This window comes from Maylandia zebra, linkage group LG19 (genome assembly GCF_041146795.1).
Source record: "Maylandia zebra isolate NMK-2024a linkage group LG19, Mzebra_GT3a, whole genome shotgun sequence".
Lineage (NCBI taxonomy): Eukaryota > Metazoa > Chordata > Actinopteri > Cichliformes > Cichlidae > Maylandia > Maylandia zebra.
In genome coordinates this window covers 20,787,024-20,807,832 of record NC_135185.1, presented here as the reverse complement: position 1 = coordinate 20,807,832, position 20,809 = coordinate 20,787,024, and the positions used below count along the sequence as shown (strand labels likewise).

Below are 20,809 nucleotides of genomic sequence, written 5' to 3'. Positions count from 1 at the left end.
GAAGCATGTGCCGTAATTTTGCATTTGCCGCTGAAACAAGAGCCAAGTTTACATAGCTTTAATTTGAGGGTGTTTTCACTCACGTCAGACATGCAGTTCCGATTTATTTATTTTTGGTTGCACTTTCTAGTGCAGCTTCCAGTGATAATGTGGTAATAGGGGAACAACAAAGTGGAAACAAAAAGGCAAGAATGTGGAAATAGTAGTTTATTACCACTTAATTGCCCAAATAGATGGTGATCCCAAGTGACTACTGTGCACAAACAGTGGTTCTACCTGAGTAATATTACACTGAACTCTATGTACATGGTTAATCAGAATCAGAAAGACTTTATTTATCCCCAAGGGGCAATTAAGATACAACAGAACAGCATGACATTGAAGATAAGGACAGGGCATAAACAGACAATAAGAGTGAGATAATGAATACACAGAATATACAGTATATACACAGTTTTAAAATTAAAGTGACTGAATAATAACAGGTTAATTAATAACATTAATAACAGGTCAGAAACTGAGGGAAATGATAATTTTTCTACACTGATGCTTTGACACCATGACACATTAGAATGCTATTAAATGTTTATATATATATATATATATATATATATATATATATATATATATATATATATATATATTATATCATTTTATTGTAATTACATGGTAATAACATTCTATGACCTTAGTCTTGTTCCAACCGTATTACTCCACCTTTACCATATTATTTCTAGGCTTTAATAAAGAAAAGTCCTACCACAGTTATTTACATTTTTACTACAGTCAAGCTAAAAGCAATAATCAGCAAACTTGAAATATTTGACTTTATGTCACATGAATGTAAAATATGAAAAGGTCTGCCTTTTTAATTAATTTAACAAAAAAACAATTTTCATAATATTTTAATTTCTTGAGACATACTAGTACAATTTAACCTGTATTCGTTTTTTGTTGTTTCTGCAGTCTGACCACAAACACCACAAACTGATTTGAAGAAAGCGAGCTAATGGTAGTTTGACACCGTGAACATACAGAGCACTAAACGTAGCATCCAAGTCTATTCAGGATTTGTAGTAAAACCGTTGTTTGCCCATTGGCCCAAACCAGTTTGATGGACAATCCATTATTCAAAACAATGCACTGGAATATTAGCTGTGCTGAACTGTGAACTGTGTTCACAAATATCGTTAACAAAATTTTCCACTTAAAAAATTAAAAACTAAAACCTGCAAGCTAGTTACAGGAGCCCCACTTGAGTTAGATGCTGCATTTAAAAAAGCAACACACAACCAAATGGAAAGGGCCCTTTCAAGCTCATGTTCAACCAAGGCCAATTCCCTGATTTTTGTAATTTTTAAACAAGATAATCCAGATTTATGCCTAATTTTAAAAGTTCAGTTTTGGCCGTGCTCCATATACTTCTTCAGGTTTCATAAAATCCAGTTCTGTAGTTTTTCCTGTTGACAAACAGACTGACAAGCAAAAGGCAGCGATCACATACCTCAAGAAACCCTTTCAATCACAGCGGTGTACTTAAGCTGTCAGTGCTCTGCTCATTCTTTTGCTGCATGCCTGCACACACCAACACAAATCCCTTCTCCCTGCTGAGATGAGTAGAGTGTTTCCTTGTGGGGAGTGGCGAGGTCAGAGTGTAGTGAACAAAAACGCTGCACAAATTCCAGATTTCCATAATCATCATTCTATTCTGTGATCTGGCTAAAGCGGTAGTAGGCTTATAGTTTTTATGGTCATGCCTCATTACATAAAGATTTTTATTCCTTTAAACAAGGCGATCAAGTTTTCCATCCACAAACATAACTGGTTTCTCTTTCTTCAGTGCTGTGACCTGCTATGCAACCATTTTCATTTTGCCCTTACTCTTATCTTTAGCATCCAAAACATACACTAAATTGGACCAAAATATAACTTTATGATATCGTTTATGTTTAGGATCCTGTGCATTGCCCTAAATCCCAGCATTTAGACTCAAATTTAAAATGCCAAAACTGGAGGAGAGCCAAATCGAGGGAAATGGTTCCATTTCTACACATGTAACTGATGTAACGAAGCATGTTTGAGTGTGTACACGAGTGCCACTGGTGCACTGTTGTATGTCTCCTTACAGACAGCTTTTCCTCTGTGGGCAGGTGGTGTTGAAACCTAACCAGATGGGCTCTAAATCATGCCTGTTTTCTTGCCAACTCCCAACATAAATATCCCAGAAGGAACACAGAAGTTACCTTGGGGTCTACCATCCTTCAATCTTCTGTCTGTGCCTCACCCGCCTCTCAAATAACTTCATCCCTGACAGCTCTTGGCTCTGTCACACTTTCTCTGACACCGCCTGGTCCCCCCTTTCCTTTTCTATCTCTAACTTACTTGCTCACTTCACTTTGCTATTTCTTTCTCAGTTTTTAATCTTTCTTTGTTTCCCACCCCACCCTGTCGGAATTGCTATCTGTCTAATTCTGTTTGGTTCTCTATCTGTTTCTCTTTCCTACTCTTTTGCTTTTATTACTTGAATTTTGTCTTACCCCTTTCTGGACATTTACCCCATTTTCTCATCTTGTGTTTGGCTAACCTGTCTCTCTGGCAGTGGCTCAGCTATGCCCCAACGCCATCTGTCAGCATCTGTTTAATCTCACATCAGCGCATGTCTTTCTCACCTTCTCTCCCCTGTCTCGCCACTGGTCTGCCTCTCCCGTCTGCTTGTCTTTCACCCCTGACCTATGCCTATGGGATCTCCTATAGGAGGTCCTAAAATGTGTGTGTGTTGTCTCCCGATGTGCCCTTATCACTGAAGCCCACCTGGCCTAGATTTGTGGTGTTCTGCCTCAGTTGCCACATAATGAAAAACTATAACACACATTCTCATGTGTGTATGCAGGCAAACAACTGCTGCACAATCGCAGGTTCTGCAGAACGGGAAAGATGGCACTAACTTTAGGTGAATGGAATAAGTTTGGGAAGTTGAATAAGTTTGCATGAGTACAATCTATATGTGCACAGTGTGTGTTCGTGTGTAAACAGAATGTGTGTGTACATGTGTGCATGTCCACGTGTGTGCACGTGTTGGAGTGAAGGTGTTTTCAATCACAGATAACTTTTAGTTATCACTCACTAATCCTCTAATGAACCAGCACAGTGTAGATAAAACTGCCTCCATCAGACTGTGCAAAGGAAGAGAAAACACAAGTCGTGGGACTGCTGTCAGCCTTCCCCAGCATTACCACTTTCCCTCCCAGCACCTCCACCCTCTCTTCTTCATTTCTTGCAACCTTTGAACTCTCCTTCCTCTGCTGATCCCTCTTCTTTTTTTCCACCCTTCACTAGTTTTTCTATTTATTCCTCTATCCCACTTCCCTCCTTTTGCTTTCCCTCCCTTTTTTCTAAATAACTACTTTCTCCCCATGCCTCATTCTTTCATTCCTGATTCTTTCCTGTTTATTTACACTAAGTTTATTCCCTTATCTCTTTACTTTCCTTGTTTTCTACCTGGTGCCTCCCTTTTTCCATAGTCACGTTCTTATTCTCTGAAATATACTTCCCTTTTTCCAAGATTCATCCTTCAAATGTTCCTTAATTTTTGCTTGATGCGTAGTTTTTTCATGCGATTTCTAATTCCGCATATTCTGTCCATTCTCATATTTCCTAGCACCTGATTACCACTTTCCCCTACTTCCATATTCTCCCATTCAACGTTTTCCCTTCTTTCTGAGTATAGAATGGACCAATTCCTGCTTTCTTTATCCCTATATACCTCCATCAGTTCCTTTATTAACTCATTATAATGAAAACCACATCTCCTTTGCTTGCTGATATATACAGCCATTCTGGTGCTTTTTGCTTCCATCCATCACTGGTCTACTTCATTTACTTTTTAGCTCCACTGAGTAACATAAAATTGTTGTGGAACTACTGGAGACATTTGTTTTACCAGAGGCAAAAACACAAGACAAACATTAGAACACTAACTTGAATGCCATAGTGAGCAGCTCAAACAAGCCCAGAGTCCTTTTGGTAATACATACTCCGCTGTTTCTGCTCTGCTCAATTAATCTGGCTCAGTCAAGACCGCGCTGAACTGTCATCATAGTACTAATAAAGAAAAAGCTTTGAGCTGTTTGCATTAAGTGGCCTGCTTGTCCCAAGCTGTCAGTTTCCCTGCAGCGCTGGCTAGGCGCAAGTTTTTGTCCCTCTCTTTCCACTCGTTTATTCCACTGTGGTTTTACGGCACAAATCCCCTCATCATCTCAAAGAAAACACTAAAGGCAGCATGGCCTTGTAAAGCCTCATTAGGCTTAATAACCTTTAGTGAGCACAGGGCAGCCTCTCTGTGCGTGCATGAATCTCATAAATGCAAGATACATTTTTTTTTGCGTGAGGCCAGTACTTGCATTTCTCTGCAGATGTGCATGCGGGAGTGCAGATGTGTGTGCGAACGCGTTTGCAGCATGTGTGTCCTCTGAGAGCAGGGCTAGCTCCGAGCCACAATGCGTCTTATTCAGCAGGGTCCCAGGATTAAAATGTAATTTCATTCAAAGTCGCAAATTGGGTTTTTTACTGTACTAATCTTCATTTTACTAAGCAGAATGAGGTATGTCATTAAAAAAAGAAGAGACTTAATGAAAGAATGTGGGATGGATGGATTGCAGAAGGGAAAGTAGTTCACCAACAGAACGATAAAGGTTGTTTCAAATCATAAACAGTAAAGACCTCATGAATAATACACTGCATTACTTTGTGGAGTGTATTGTGGTAATTACAGTTTAGGGATAGTCAGCATTTGCAGTTATGGCGTTCTGTTAATGCTGCGATTCTGTGGGACTTGAGGTTCAGCAGCTCAGTTCAGATTGAGATTTAATTATCAGCATCACTAAACACACCGGCAATGTAACAGGTGCAAGCTGGGTCAAGCAAAATATGCCTTTGTACTCATAATGCATGTATACAAGGCTAGTACAAAATAGGCTTTATGAAATAGGAATAAAACACCGTTCTTTATTGAAAGGAATATAATAATATGAGGAATGCCTTGTGGAAATAATTGAGGTAAAGGAACTACAAAGGGGAAAAATATGAATGTTAGTCAGGATTAAAGTCTGTGAAATAGACTTCTGTACATTCCACCTTATGGGGGAAAAAAATCCAAGGTTTATTTCAATGGCAACTGGGAGTAAAGTGAGCTGCAGGAACTCAGTTCCAATTGTGGAGAATGACAAATAATGGATTCACTTCATACCACCCCTCTCACCTAATCACACTCAGAAATCAGCAAAACCATTTCCTTCGGCTCTCTCCGCTAATACACTTTCAAAAAAAGAAATCATGATCTCACTAAATAATTCCTGTGATATCATCAGCAAATCCAGAATTGTTTGGTAGTACTGTGCATGAAAAAAGGCTGGCCACATTAAAAATGCATAGATGTTCTTTTCAATTATGTCTGTTGGCAAATTGCACCAACTTTTAACAAAAAAAAAAACAGAATTAAATTGTTACTATTACCAACACACCCCAACATATCCATAGAATGCCGATTTCAAACCCCATCCCATTTTATAATGGTTTAATCAAAGCTATTTTTGGACTTTTTTGCTTAAATATCAAATATGCTCAATTTCATTACTTACTTTGAATCAATGAAAAGCAACTGATGAAAAAATCAGCTTCCAAAATGCCCATAATGGCCCTAATGGGAATTAGAAGTCCATTTTCTTTTCGTTCCCCACCCCTCTCTGTCCCTTCTTCCTTGCTCCTCTCCTCCCATTCTGCATGCCATAGATGGATGAGAGAGATTTACAGTTAGGGGTCATACAGTGGTTCTAATTAGCTTAAGTAGGTTGGAAGAATAAGCACTTCCTTACTGAGACACATCACATAGTCCCAGAGCTCTTTCTGACTAAGAAGGGAGAGGAGAACGCAGACGGACAGACGACCCCTGTCTCTGGCTGTCTTTCTGTCCCCGTGTCTGTCTGTGCCCTTTCATGTCTCTGTTTCATCAGTGGTGCCAAATATTTTTCAGTCTTGTGACATGGGAATAATTGACAATAGAGAATTTCATGTGACAATTTGTGCGACAAATTTGCATAATGATGACAACCCTTCAACCCCTCAGCATCTGGTTGGTTTGAGTTTTTTGGGCGCACTTAAAGGTAGTCAGGAAAATCTATCATCACAACCTCCAAGAAATGTCACGCATGCTACATGACGCCCCCGACGTGGAAGAGTATTTCTTTTGTTGTTGTCGTCAGATGAAACATGAAATATGGCAAATTAGCTGTCACGAAAGAAAAATAAAACTGTGCCACACACTAATTAATTTGTGAAAGGCTGTATTTTCTTTCCCCTCATTGACATTTTCTTTGACCTTGAGGAAGTCTGTTTAGCCTGTGAGGAAAACAAGTCAACAAGTCGCCTTTTAGCTTTCTGTGGTGTTTTAAGATTGATGTAGTATTCTTTTGGCAGGTAAAGGGAAGAATTAGTTTTGGGTTTTTTTCTAAATGTGCATGGACCTTTCTTTCTTTCTTTCTTTCTTTCTTTCTTTCTTTCTTTCTTTCTTTCTTTCTTTCTTTCTTTCTTTCTTTCTTTCTTTCTTTCTTTCTTTCTTTCTTTCTTTCTTTCTTTCTTTGTGTCTTTCTATCCCTCTCTGATGTCCAGGAAAGGTATCTGTTCACCAGAAAAACATGGGCTCAATTCCCAGTAGCCTGCAGAATTTCCACAATTTAAAAACCCCAGGAGGAAAGACTCTCTTTTGAAAAAACAAAAACCCTCCCCTTCTCATTTGGATCAATCTGTGACAGATTTTTTATTATTTTTTTGGCCAAGCCGTTTGTTTTGTCTCTGCTGTTCTCCAGCCCACCTCCCCCATCTCTGGAGCTCTCCGCCCTCCTGATGCTAGAATGTAAATAGCATCTTTAATTAGAATCATATCTTCTGATTTGGGTGTTTTCCCCCTATCAGCAGTGAAACCTGTGCACTGTTCCCTGTTTGTACAGGCTAACAATTTGCCTCCCTGTTGACCTAACCCACTCGTCATTGCCCTCTCTGTGTGTGTTTAAGATCCTGTCCCACCTCCTGCCAGCGTCCTTTAATTTCCCACATTGCTCCCTTTCTATAGAGTTGCACCCTAGGGTGTGAGAGAAAGAAAACACACTACGCTCCTTCACAGGCCATTCTCCTGAAATTCAAACTGTTTTTGGGCTGTGACTAAAGGCTATTTTATCGTCACCAAACCAACTGTATTTTTTAATGGTGAAATTATCCTGATTTTAGTCTCATAATTCAGGAAATTTGAAAATCTGACCTTTAAGATTTCTTACAGTCTCCTAAAATTGCTTGATTTGTCCACCCACAGTCCAAAATCTATGACAGTAATGAGAACACATATATAAAAACATGAAATCACAAAAGAAAAGAAGAATCACAAGAAACCAGCTATTAACTAACGAGCTAATGTTTTCAGCAGTCTACCCAATTGACATGAAAGTTCGAAAAAACAAGATCATAAAGGAGGTAGAAATGTTTTACATGAAGTAGATGCAGGGTTTTTTTTAAATAAGTGTTTCAAAATGGCTGTATTTGTCTTTTTTTGTTTTGGAGAGCACTTATTGGTCACACGCTGTACTCAGAACTATTCTCTGGGGAGTAATTTCCACTTTCTGGTCCTTTTTTTGTCTGTTAGCCATCATAAGATTGGACATTATCTTCAATAAAAAAGAAAGATTAGTCTGACACCAAGGAGAAAAAAGAGAAGCTTTTGTGTAGCATTAAACACAAAAATTAACCAAAAAAGGCTTTCATTTCACAAATGCCGCTTGAAATTATGGCTAAAAATACTGGAGCGCTACAACACAGAGAGACAAAGAAAGAGAGTGATGATTGTTGTTTGCCCTCTGACTGCTTGGCACAGTTCTATAGAAAAAAGAACCCTGTTCTCTCTTCCAGCTCACCCCTTCTATTCCCCCCTTCATATCTCCTAAATTTCTCTCCTTTTACTCTCCTCTGCTTATCTCCCTGCTCTGCCGACACATTCATCAAGTGGTTTGACTTCTCATTCATGCAACCTTTATTGAAATAAGCAATCCATTGTTGGCAAAGAGAGGTGGCAGGACAAAGATTTTAGACTTACCCCCACCCCACATGATGGTGATAGTTAAATATGTGTGTGCAAAGTGCATGCATTCATATGTTTGTGGTGACTTAGAGATGCAGTTGGCTGCTCAGTGGGATAGAGACATTTTTATGTAGGCAAATGTGACAGAAGCTGCACTGACTGACTGGCAGTTCTGCTGGGAATACTAACATTGCACACACACATAGATCTGTGTTGTCTACCTAATTTGCACGTACACACATAAACATAGCATATATGTGATCATACTAATAGAGTGAGCCACACTTCTCCGTGACATCTGTCTATCAGTATTTCAACTGCTGGAATGGGCTCAGAAAGGTGCCAGAAGCAATCTCTAAGTACACACATCCTTTCTGGCACAAACACACACATACGCACATAGATTCACAGAGAAAAGAGCTTAGAAAGAGAGAAATTTTCACCTCGCTCGGGGGTTCAGTCCAATACCAAGTCAGAGTGACCAGATATTAAACATGCATGTTAAGGGCCTGCAGGTTCACCAGAGCTCAGTTAAAATCAGTCTGAACAGCAGACATTGCTGGAAGAAGGCAACAGTGCTAGAAGTTAAAGTCTGATACACTAAAATGTCTCTTTATTTAAAATTAATTATCCATGTAACATTATCACCATTTCTGTCTGTATTATTTTAATCATTCTTTAGTGTAACTGCTCTGATGATCACAGTTCTTTACACTGTCCATTTGCCTTTAGCCTGCCTTAAAATCTGGCTAGTAGGAAGCATTTTGCACCAACTCAGATAACAAAATCCATGCCACAGGCTAATGGGTCAGTCAATGACTTACTGGTGAATGTCAGCTCTTGGAATCAGATGAAATTATGTTAGGTCATGGCATGCTGCTAATTGAAGTGCAAGATGCTGGAAAGATGAAAGCCATGATATATACACACATAACCATTTTTCACTGTCATCTTTCAAAGATGATTGCTACAGGTGCACAGTGACGCCAGGAAAGACACACAGCGTCAATTCCTACCTTAGTCACAAGGGGTTCTGTGTCCTCCAGGATAGATACGAAGGGGATCTCCAGGAAAGAGGAGAGAAACTCCACCTGGATCAGCTCCTCCCTGGAGCGGGGAAAGGCGAGCACGGCTGACACACCCCTGACCACCAGGTCCTGGCAGGCACTACGGGACAATGACTCAGGGTCCCCTCCCGCGGGCGATCGAGCCACCATTTCCAAGCTCAGGTTGTAGGGCAGCAGAGGAGGTGACTGAGAGGTTGTTGTGGAGGAGTCTGTCCCTCCGCCTTGATGCCGGAGGCTGGCCAGGGCGCGGTTGAGCGCGTTTTGTATCCGTGCCGGCTGTCGGGTAGGCAAGAGCGCACCGAGACGCACGGTGTGTCCTATCCGGGCGAGAATGTGGCAAGGTTGTGGGTGAGGGAAGCAGGCGTCCGGGGAGGAAGAGACGGTTAATAAGAGAAGCAGCAGGAGCGTTCTGGCAGAGAAGGAAAGGAGATGAGTTCTCCCCGGGGCGAGGCAGTAGGTCCAGAGTCCAGAAAGAGACACCATGCTGCAGCTCCGACACACAACACTGGAGGACTGGGCTCTGCTCGGCGGGAGATGGCATAGCTCCCTCTTTCTCCCGGCTCCACCGCTTTTCTCAGACTTGATGGTTCTTTTCTTTCCCCCTTTCTTCTTTGTTGATGCGCGCTGTCGACGGTGATTTGTCGGCGTTTTGACGTTTCGACTCTCACCTCTTCAAAGTTTTTATGTCAACAGTAAAAGACGCGCTTGGTGGAGGAGAGGAGAAAAGAGCGCTCACAGCTTAGTGCGGTCGCCCCGCTTCTGTCAGTCTCTGCTGGAGGAAGGCACACCAGCTGTGAAGTGTGTGTGTGAGCGTCTCTCCAAGTGTGTGTGTGTGTGTGTGTGTGTGCGCGCGCGCGCGCAGAGAGCCTGCCCGCCAATAATCTAACCTCTCACGGAGCTTGCCTCTTGTTGAATTTTAATGAAAATTCGTCGGGTAACATTTTCTTCCGCTTCTTCGGGTCCCGGGGAAAATTTGCCGTTAATCTTTTCATTCAGTTTTGAAAAAACATCGGATTTGTCTTATCTGATATATATATATATATATATATATATATATATATATATATATATATATATATATATATATATATATATATATATATATATATATATATATATATATATCCATAGGTCCCTCATCCTATTCATGTAGCCCCTTCCGCCGGGGTTACATGCGGAAGAGAGAGAGAGAGAGAGAGAGAGAGAGAGGGAGTATTACAATAGTATTAAGCCAGCCAGACAATCAAATACAGAAATAAGTTTGCTGCTTCTAGATGACTTAGATTTGTACAGAGAGCTATTGATGGCAAAGATCTTTCGGAAATGCACAAATTCCGAGCACAAAAAGTATTAGACTGCTGTGAGTGTCATAAAGATTGATTCGAAGCAAAAAGAGGACTGAAAGTTGTTGTTTTTTTTTTCAAATTGAATCCTTTTTGAAAAGGTGGCCATTCATTTTCTGATGTAATATGCCACTTTTAAGCACCTCTGCAGGCCGGATCGCGATGTTCCTGCCAGGTTGGGCAACACAAAGCTAATAGCTCGCTGAAATCTCAATTTTCCTCCGGGATTTATACCCACTTCTTTCCTACCGTCCAAGTAGAACATTACCCGTTGTGTAACCACGTCTTTTCAGCACCACGGACAGCGCCAATGCCATAAAAGAGATCTACTGTGCATGCTAATATGGCTTCATGCAAGGGACAGTGCTCAGTACTCCTTTCATTCATTCTGCACTCACTTCTCTGTCCCCCGGATCTAATTTGCCATCGTTAGAGCGGAACATTCAGCAAATCTTTGTGTCCACCGGGTGAAATCTGGGCTGGTGGTGCTGTGGTTCTCATAGTCCCCGCACACCCTTTTTCTGATAATTCCCTGTTTGTCAAACACCAGTGATGCCTTTAATGTCCCGTCTCTGCTTTTCTTTCTTTCTCACTCTCTGTGGCTTTGGCAGGGCCGTTTCACTGTGAGGTCTGGCTTGAAAAGGTTTCCTTGGCGAACCTGCAGATAAAAGTATCACTGCCTCTCGCTGACTGTCTATCACTAACGCACACACACATATTCCCGGGATCAACAAGTCATTTCACAGCCTACTGGGTGACCTGATGTGATACCAGTGCGATTTACTGACAAATATGAGACAGTTGGGGAAAAGAGTGTTTCCTTACCTTTCCTCCTTCGCCTCATGCTCCACTTGCTCCAAATAGAGGAAAGATGAAAACCAACACTGTGGGCTTTGTTGTACGGCAGAAACCGGCAGCATTAAACTTGCATGACTCTTCACACACTCTCCCTCTGGTACCTGTTGAAGCTGGGCAGAGGAGAGGGAAAAACGCGTTTTTCCAAATATATTTCTGTTTGTTTACGTAGTGAAATGTGATAATGTTTGTCTGGAAACCGAGTTCATTATAATGTGGAAATCTGAGCGGACCAGGGTGTTGAAGCTGTTATGTAACCAAATGATATATTATCAATTTGAGCAAACATTTTTCTCTTTTCTTTGGTTTCATTTTACATTGTTACTTAGGGATATTTGTAGTTATGTGCATTAGATAAAAAGAGAAAAAGAAATGTTAAAAATTATTTTATATTTTGATTATGTATGGCTTCTTGGCACTTATGAGACATATAACTGATGACATAAAACATGCACAGTAAATAATTTGGATAATTTAAAAAAAATCTTACAATCTTCTTGTTAGGTGTCACCAACCACAGTGGCTCATCATCCTTCATCGCACCCTATTGTTAGCACCCTAACCTCCACTGTCCTCTTATGTGGTCATTCTCTTTTCCTTCTGCCTGACAGCTCCATATTCAACATCCTTTGTCCATTAGATCCACTATCCCTCCCCTGCACATGTCCAAAACATCTCAGCCTTGCTTCTCTAACTTTGTGTCTTAATTGTTCAACCTGATCTGTCCTTCTAATTTTGCTCATTCTGGTCACTCCCAACAAAACAACTTAACACTTTCAACCCTGCCAGCTCTGCTTCCTGTCTTTTTATTAGAGCCACCATCTCCAAACTGTACATCACAGCAGGTCTCATCACCATCTTGTAAACCTTCCCTTTCACTCTTGCTGCTGTCCTTCCGTAACAAATCACCCCTGACACTCGTCTCCACCCACTCCTCTCTGCCTGGACTGCCTGTTGCTTTGACCCCAGGTGTGTAAATTCATCTTCCTTCACTCACACTTGATCTACTCCTTGCAACCTTACAGTTACACCTGTCTCCCTCTCATTCACTCATGTATTCTGTCTTGCTTCTACTGACATTCCTCTTGTCTTCAGTGCATACCTCCATCTCTTAAGGCTCACTGCCACCTGCTCTTTAATCTCACTATAGATCACAGTGTTGTCTGCAAACATCACAGCCTTACCTCATCTGTCAACCTGTCCATCACTCTTATAAGCAAGAAGGGGCTCAGAGCCGAACCCCACCTTGAACTTGTTCTGTCACTCTTACTGCACACCTCACTGCTGCCTCATGTATGTCCTGCGCTATCCTCACATACTTCTCTGCCACTCCTGACTTCCTCATGCAGTACCACAGTTCCTCTCTTGGCATCCTATCAAATGCTTTCTTCAGCTCTACAAAGACACAGTGCAACTTCTTCTGACTTTCTCAATACTTCTTCATTAACACTTTCAAAGGAAACATTGCATCTGTAGTGTTCTTTCTTGGCATGAAGCCACACTGCTGCTTGCTGAGCATCACCACTCTTTATAACGTAGCTTCAACAACTCTTTCCCATAGATTCATGGCATGGCTCATTAACTTTATCCCTCTATAACTTTATCCCTTCATCTACTTTTTGCAATGTATTGAGTACTATGATGGCATTACAACATTATAGACAATTTAAAAGTAAGAGGGAAACATAATATGCTGGGAGAAGATTTTGCCATACCATATGTAAACGAGACCAGGGATGTTCCTAGGGCTGTTTCTCACTTTGGCTGAAACACAAAAATCATAAAATGGGTCAAAATTCAGTAAGTGCAGTTGTATACAAGTACTATGCGCCTACTACCTTGTAAACATGCACTGGGAGACATGGCTGCCTGGTAACAATAAGAAAAACTCGATTCAACTGGGAGGTAATGAAGCTAACAAAATGCAGGCTGGCTACAAGCATAAATATGTTTTATTCTCATGAGAGTTAGTAGCAAACAACAATGTCGCACACATCCTGAATTTTAAGCTCATCTTTGCAACTGGACCAAACCACAATAAGTCATATGAGGAGGATTCCCTTTTTCAAAGCTTAAAATGTATTGTTTTGCATGTATAGTTATAAAAAAAAAGTTCCAGGACAGAATTTTATATTATTATCATATAGTCTTATTAATGATGCATTGAGGAGGGTTAAATTGTTATTTACCTGGAAAAAGAGGAACTGGAGTCTCTCAACTTTAAGGGAGGGGTGGTACAAATAAATGCCCTTCCTAGTTAGGCCCATCCCATAAGTGTGGTCCTCCAGTCCTCTCCTCTGCCCTGTCAGTGTTTGTTGTTGTGCTTCTGTTTCTCTCTCTCCTCCTCACTCCTCCCCCACCTGGGGGGTACTCTTTTTTGCAGTTTCCCACCTTTGGCAAACACACCTGGCTGCAATTTATTCACCTGCTGCTCATCATCTTCATTTGGGCTTACTGGGTGATGTTCTTCACTGGATCGTTGTACTTATCACAGTTAGTGTAGCCTCAGCTCTCTTTGTAATTCCTGAATCCCTCATCGTGCTATGCTGATTCTCTAATGTGTGTTTCCTCTCCTATGCAGACCCTCCTGGAACCCCTCCTGTTTCCTCTCAAACCCTGTCGAGCGAGCATGAGTGTGAGTGGACATCTGTGTAGAGTGAGTTTGGATGTGTGTTCCCTTCCCTGGATTCCCTGGAGCTCTCTTTCTTCCCACCCCCACCATATTTGCTGTCTACCTGTAAATAAACTCACTTAATTGCATTATTCAGAGTCCTGTGTTTGAATCCTCCCTGTTCGATCATGACATGATGTGTCAATCAAACACCAATAAAGCTGATGTGTATTCATTATAGTCGTTTAAAAGTAGTTTAATCTTGGATTTGTGCCAATACTGGGATGATTTGTACATGGTCATATTGTATTTTTATATGTACAACATTTTTACAGCAAGACCTTAGAATTTACTTCGTTAAACAAGCTGGGCAAAATAAATTAAATACAATACACAAACCACTCTAAAAATTTATTGAAAGACTTGCTTGATCATTCAAAAAAAGACACGAGCACAAATCCGAAACCTGAATAAAAATAATTAACTGTGAAATATGTTACATGAATTCTAGGTATAGAACACTCTAGAGGCTAGTAAGTGGCAACATGACAAACTAAAACACTGGGAACATGAGTGAGAAAGAGTATTTTTTCAAAATTGGCACAAGCAGAGCTGATAAACAAGGTCCCCAAAATGGATTTTTGTTTTGGGGCAAGTTGACTTATTTCCACTTGTTGCTGCCTTGCATGGATATAAACCATTGTTAAAGAATACAACAGTGATACAGTTATATTTCATCAGCACGATATGTTCCTGGGGCAAGATGTTATTTAGAGTCTCAAGTGTGATTTCAAACTCTATTTGGTGCTCAAAACACTGCACGGGGGAAAGATGAATGAGACACGTCCTCAGTGTGTCCCCAAAGGTTGTATACAGGTGTCCCACATGCACTCTTTATCTGCATTACGGTTTCCTATTAACAGTTTCTCCCTGTGGATGTATTTATTATGATTATGTACATTGTAAGGGATTAATATTGAGGATAGGATTAAGCAGGAATCAGAAACCCAATTAAGCACCCCTTCATCTTTGCTAGCGGAGCTGTGTCTCTGTTTCACAGTGTGAGATCGCTTCTCCTGTTCGCTCAACACCTACTGCCCTCTATTTGTTCTGGCCCTCCTTCTACCAAACCCTCTGTCTCTGCATTTTAAATGTGCACACATCCGCTCTTGATCCGTTTCCTTTTCGTTTATCTATCCAGCTCCACCCATTTCCTCCTGCCTTCACCTTCATCCTGGTTTTCCTCTGATCTTTTCCTCCCACTGCCTTACTCTTCCTTTCAAATTTCATGTCTCTTTGAGGTAGACAGCAAATTTGCCATTTTGCCCCCAAACATACAACCCACACTATTAAACCACATCAATGATTCATTCCCGAACCGAAACTTCAATTACACTAGTAAAAGACTGCGGGAGAACATAGTGGTTCAACTGAGGGGTGAGCCAACAACGACTGCCAATTTGAGTAAGGGTGAGTGCTCTTCTGTGAGGAGAAATGGTTTATGTCTATGCATGTGTGTGTGTCAGTGTGTCATTGTGTGGCTGTGTGAAAATGTAATCCTAAGTAATCTGGCAGTACAAACCCAGGTAGCACAGAGGGTGCTGAAATGCTAGGAAGCTGTGTGTTAGTATTCCTGGCACAGCTCTAAAGGCATTAATATCACCTTTTAGCACAATATTCACAAACAAGTAGCAAGACAGTGACACGAGAGGAGAAGAACGGTGGAGAAGAAAGAAAAGAAGAAAGAATACAACAGAAAAAATAAAGACAATCGATTGTAGCAAAGCTGGAAATGCTGTAGGGAGTACACAAGTGTGGAGAAGTGCGAATGTTTACGTGAGATTTGGGCTTGGCATGCTTTGTGTCTTTGGAGTTGAAACAAATTAATGACATGAGTTCATTTCTCTGACTTCCTCTCACCCTCTGCTCTCTCCACTGTACAAAGACAGTGGTCTATGGAGAGAGACTTATCTAGAAGCAACAGAAGCACTCTGCATGTGTATGTACGCCCAGTGTGTGTGTCTGTGTGTGTGTGCCTCTATTTAAAAAGTGAGTGTGTCTGCGTTTGTAATCGTATATGTGTACAGTCTGGCAACATTCTGCACATGTCTGGCAAATCCACATAGTGTGTGTGTGTGGGTGTGTGCATGTGTGTTTCGTTCTGTGAATGCGTTTTCTTGGTTTATTTTAAGTCATGAATATATATTCTGATACATTTATATGTAAACTCATTGGACACTTTATTAGGTACACCTTGCAAATGTTAGGTTGCACCACCTTTTGTTTTCAGAACTGGCTTAACTCTTTGCGGCACAGGTTCAACAGGTTGCTGGAAACATTCCTCAGAGATTTTAGTCCATATTGACATGATAGCCTCACACACAGTTGCTGCAAATTTGTCAGAGGCACATCCATGATGAGAAGCTCCCATTTCACCACATCCTAAAGGTTCTCTATTGGATTGAGATGTGCTGATTGTGGAGGGAACTCATTGTCATGTTCAAGATACCAGAGATGATCTGAACTTTGTGAGTTTTATTCTACTGGAAGCAGCCGTCAGAGGATGGAGTTTAAATGAAAATAAACTAGTACTAAGGTACCAAAAGTGTGCCATGGTAATATACCCACATCATTACACCACCACTCTGGACCATTGATACAAATCAGAATGGAGCTGTGCTTTCTTGTTATTTACACCAAATTCTGGCCTTCCTACAGTAAATGGACTGGTTTTTATATTGTGCTTTACTACTCAGCTTAAGCACTCAAATCGCTTTATAGTACAAGTCTCATTCACGAATTCACACACACGTTCAGGAATGTACTTTTTTTCTATGCCTAAGTGCTTTCTATCTAACATTGATATATTCATCAGATTCAGACTCTGATGAATGGACAGAGAAACTAGGATTCATCTTCTTCAAGGTTCGACGTGCTGGGCATTCAGAGAGGTTGTTCTGCATACATTGGTTGTAACAAAAGGCTATTTGAGTAACTGTTGCCTCCCTATCAACTTGAAGCAGTCTGGCCATTTTTCTATGCCCTCTGGCATCAACAAGGCATTTTCACCCAGAAAACTGCCACTCACTGGATATTTTCTATCCAAATAAACACCAACAACTATAGCACATACAAAGTCACAGAAACAAAGTTTCTTCCCCATTCTGAGGAATGGTTTGAACTTCAGCAGGTTTTCTTGAGCGTGCCTGTCTGCCAAAGTGACTTGAGTTGCTCCCATGTGATTGACCGATTAGTTATTTATGTAAACAAGCAGTTGAACAGGTGTACTTAACAAAGTAGTGAGTGAATATATATGGAAAACACTAGATCTTTAAAAAGTCTAAATCTTTATCTTTAAAGCAGCTGAGATTTGCTGGTTGTTTTTTTTTTTTTTTTTCAAACATCTGGGTATTTCTGTATTGGTATGTCAGTGCTTTTGTTCACTCAGTCCACAGCTATGATTCATAATTAAACATTTCAGTATTTGTACCTAAGACCTATTTTCATTTAGCGTACATGATTTAAAATGAATTTTTATAATGCCAAATGTTTCTGATAACCTCTAGATTATAATTACTTCAGTGGGCTTTTTTAGACAAAAATGTAGAAACGGTAATGTTATGAAATACACTTACATGGAGTGTTCGCACTGCATTTGGGGCAAACAAATATTGCTTCCCTCAGGCTAAATTGTGAAAACGTTCCATGGAGATGCCTTAATTTTTTATCTAGTAACATCACTGAGACAAGACTTTATTTGTGCAACAATGTGGTTTCTGTCTAAATACCTGCAAAAACAGTGGCATTCACATCAGTGTTAACAAGGCTTTGTGATTATTGTTAATTAGCCAATACTAGCTAAAGTAAACAATGAACAAGACAATATTAGAGATCAGCATGATCAACTTTCTGTCCTTACCCAAGTCAGGATGAAGATTTCTGTTGTTGTTTCATAAGAAATCCAAACAAGGAAATGCTCTTAAGTAGTAAATTATTTCACACTAAAAAGATTTTAATGATTAAATGTGAGATTGAAGTATGCAGAAGCAGAGTTTGAAAATACTTCAATTCATGCATATTTTACAAAAAAGGTGTACATTTTTTATACATATGAGCTGAGAACTGAATTACACTTGTTTTTGCATCACACTAAGTTTGCATTTCCCATTGTGCCTTCTGGTCTGCTATCCCTCTGTTCTTTTCCAAAGAGAATTTTGGCTGATCAGCAAATCAGAATACATTCGTGTCCTCTAAAAGACCTTGCACCCTCAGAAACAGAACAAAAGAAAAAGAAAAGAAAACACTCACTGTAGCTGTAGCTCTGCACAGAAATTGAATTCCAAAAATAATCACTTACTCCTGCAAATATAATCTAGAATCACAGTAAAGTGATATTCCGCCACACAAATATCAATCTTATCTTAAGCCAGCCTAATAAACTGTCATCTACGCTGCCACCAGTTTTTCATAACAAATCCCTCACCAACACCACAACTCATTAGCATCTTGCCTGAGGTTTTAAAAAAAAAGGAGGAAAAAAAGGACATCTTCAGCCCTCCTGTGACAACAAATGTGGCTCAGTTTTCATGATCGAACTCACAAACACATTAAAACCCAGATCTTCAAGGTAAGAAGAATATTTATTTATTGTTGTTCATGAATTCTGAGTTTCCTCAGGATGACTAATGGCAGGATAGTAGTAGATTCAGTCAAGGACCATCTGTGGTGGAGAGCTGCACTGATTAGCCCAAATAGTCTCCCAACCTGCTGTGGGCATAAGCAGCTGCCAGAAAAACATGCACACATGTATCCCGACTCAGTGTGACAGTGTGTGTTTAAGCTTGTATGTGTGTGTCTCTAAACATGTTAACACACATCAAAATCTGAGCATCTGTGTATTCAGGAGAGAAGAGATGTGTGGGAATGTGCGTTTTTCTTATGTGAATGTATGCATAGATGTGTGTAATTAAGTGTGTGTTTGTGTTGGCATCCGCTTAATCACCTCCCTGTGAGACACCGAGGGTTTGTACAGGTGATTGAGGTGAAGTGTTAATCAGGACCTCTGGAAAAGTTTCAGTGAATATATTTGTGTAAGACAGAGGAAATATGCACTCACTGCCCAGGTGAATTATTGTTTGTGCAGCTGCATGCATGAATATAAGTGATTAATATGTGCATAATATGCTGTTTTCCACATTAAATTCTGCAAGACTGCATTTGCACATTGGTATCCACAAACACGTTTGTTCTTTAGCCTCTGTACTGTAAATCAAACCAATCTGGTTGTGTAAAACAGTCTCCTTCTAGAGGATTAGAAAGGCCTAATTTTCCTGCACTTTTGTTTCCTCCAAGGGTCTCAATTGACATTCAGAGAGGAGGGACTCAGTTCTAATTAGGTTGGCTGACACATTCCAAGATTCAACCAATCATTGATTCGCTAATGGGCTGTCAGTCAAATGACAAAGCCTGGGACAGGTCAGGGTCGCTAGAGGAATGCCTTAATTTCTCAGCAGAATGGGACAAAATAGGCCAAATAGGAATCCGGCCAATGAGGGCAATTACAGAAAATGATGAGGTCCAATAGTAGGACATGAGGCATAATGAGCCACGGGATGGTGGAGGGAGGGCTGCTGTGAGCTTTTTAATCATTTAAACTTTCCCAAGGTAGAAGTTTGAGCTTGCCTGCAGCTCTTTTTGCTTTTATGTTCTTTGCTGGTCTTTGATTTTCACAGCACGTTCAGATTAATGTCTCCAGCACATTACAAGCTCGCTGTTATCATAAACACCAACAGAAAGATACACGTGTATCAAGTGACATCTGCAGATTTTCTGGTGTCTTTTATCTCAGTTGATGCGTAACACCTGTTGCTGATGTACATAAAAGACAAAGACGAGACAGATGCCGTTTTGTAGTAGGCCAGGACTTGAAAAAGCTTGTTTGGTTTTGTTTCATCGCTGTCACGAGGAAGAAAGAAAATGTTTGAATTGGAAAGTGGATAAAAAGGTAGAATTAGCAGAATCCAAGGATGAATGTACCATAGAAATGACTGTATAATCTTCAGAGGAAGCTGTACTGCATTTGCTCAAAAACCGAGCAAGCTGTCAAAGAAAAGACACGTTTTGTGTCATCAATAATATGACACACAGATTGTTGGGTGCAAAATGCGATCAAGACTGCTGGCATTTATTGCATTCTTTCTTGCTTTGTCACAAACTGAGTTTGATTGGCTCCTGAAAGTTCCCATGGCAAATCCGGTCTTTGACAATTGGACATGACTGCATTATGAAAACATTAGTTCAGCAGAAATGAAATGTTAATTTAATTGTGACATTACTGGAGGGAAATGTTTGACAGCTCATAAGCAAGTGTGACAATTAAACACAAATGCTGCTGAAACAATAGTTACTTTGCATATTTTATTTAAATGTTCAAAGTACATTTTGGCTGCGTGAGAACAGAAGCAGCACTAATGTGTATTTTCATATTTATATTCGATTATATGTGAAAGGGAACACGCAGAGATTTACTCACCTGAAAAGTGCCTTTTGATAATAATTTCTTTTGTTTCTTTGCTCCAGAACTTTAATCTTGTAAAATCAATTCCCTCGACTTATCTAATATGCATGGGGGAGGGGGAGGGGAGGGGGGGGTAATCATAAAAGCTATAAAGTGATGGTACACAATCTATCATAGCAACAAAACACAGACATACAAAGTTAACAACTTCTAGGTGAACATAAAGGGTTCTTCACTGGACCCAGTAGACTTCATTTGCACATTAAATGCAACTATACAACACAAAATACTTTAGAT

General features: G+C 40.3%; 1 protein-coding gene across 1 annotated transcript in view; it reads right to left on the bottom strand.

The window, feature by feature from the left end:
* Window positions 1–9,928, bottom strand: part of grin3ba (glutamate receptor, ionotropic, N-methyl-D-aspartate 3Ba) — a 94,397-nt gene extending 84,469 nt beyond the window's left edge. The window contains exon 1 of the mRNA XM_024806207.2: window positions 9,136–9,928. Within this exon, the coding sequence (XP_024661975.2) occupies window positions 9,136–9,669 (534 nt within the window). The 5' untranslated portion in view covers window positions 9,670–9,928. The remainder of the gene's footprint in view (window positions 1–9,135) is intronic.
* Between the last annotated feature and the right edge of the window lie 10,881 nt (window positions 9,929–20,809).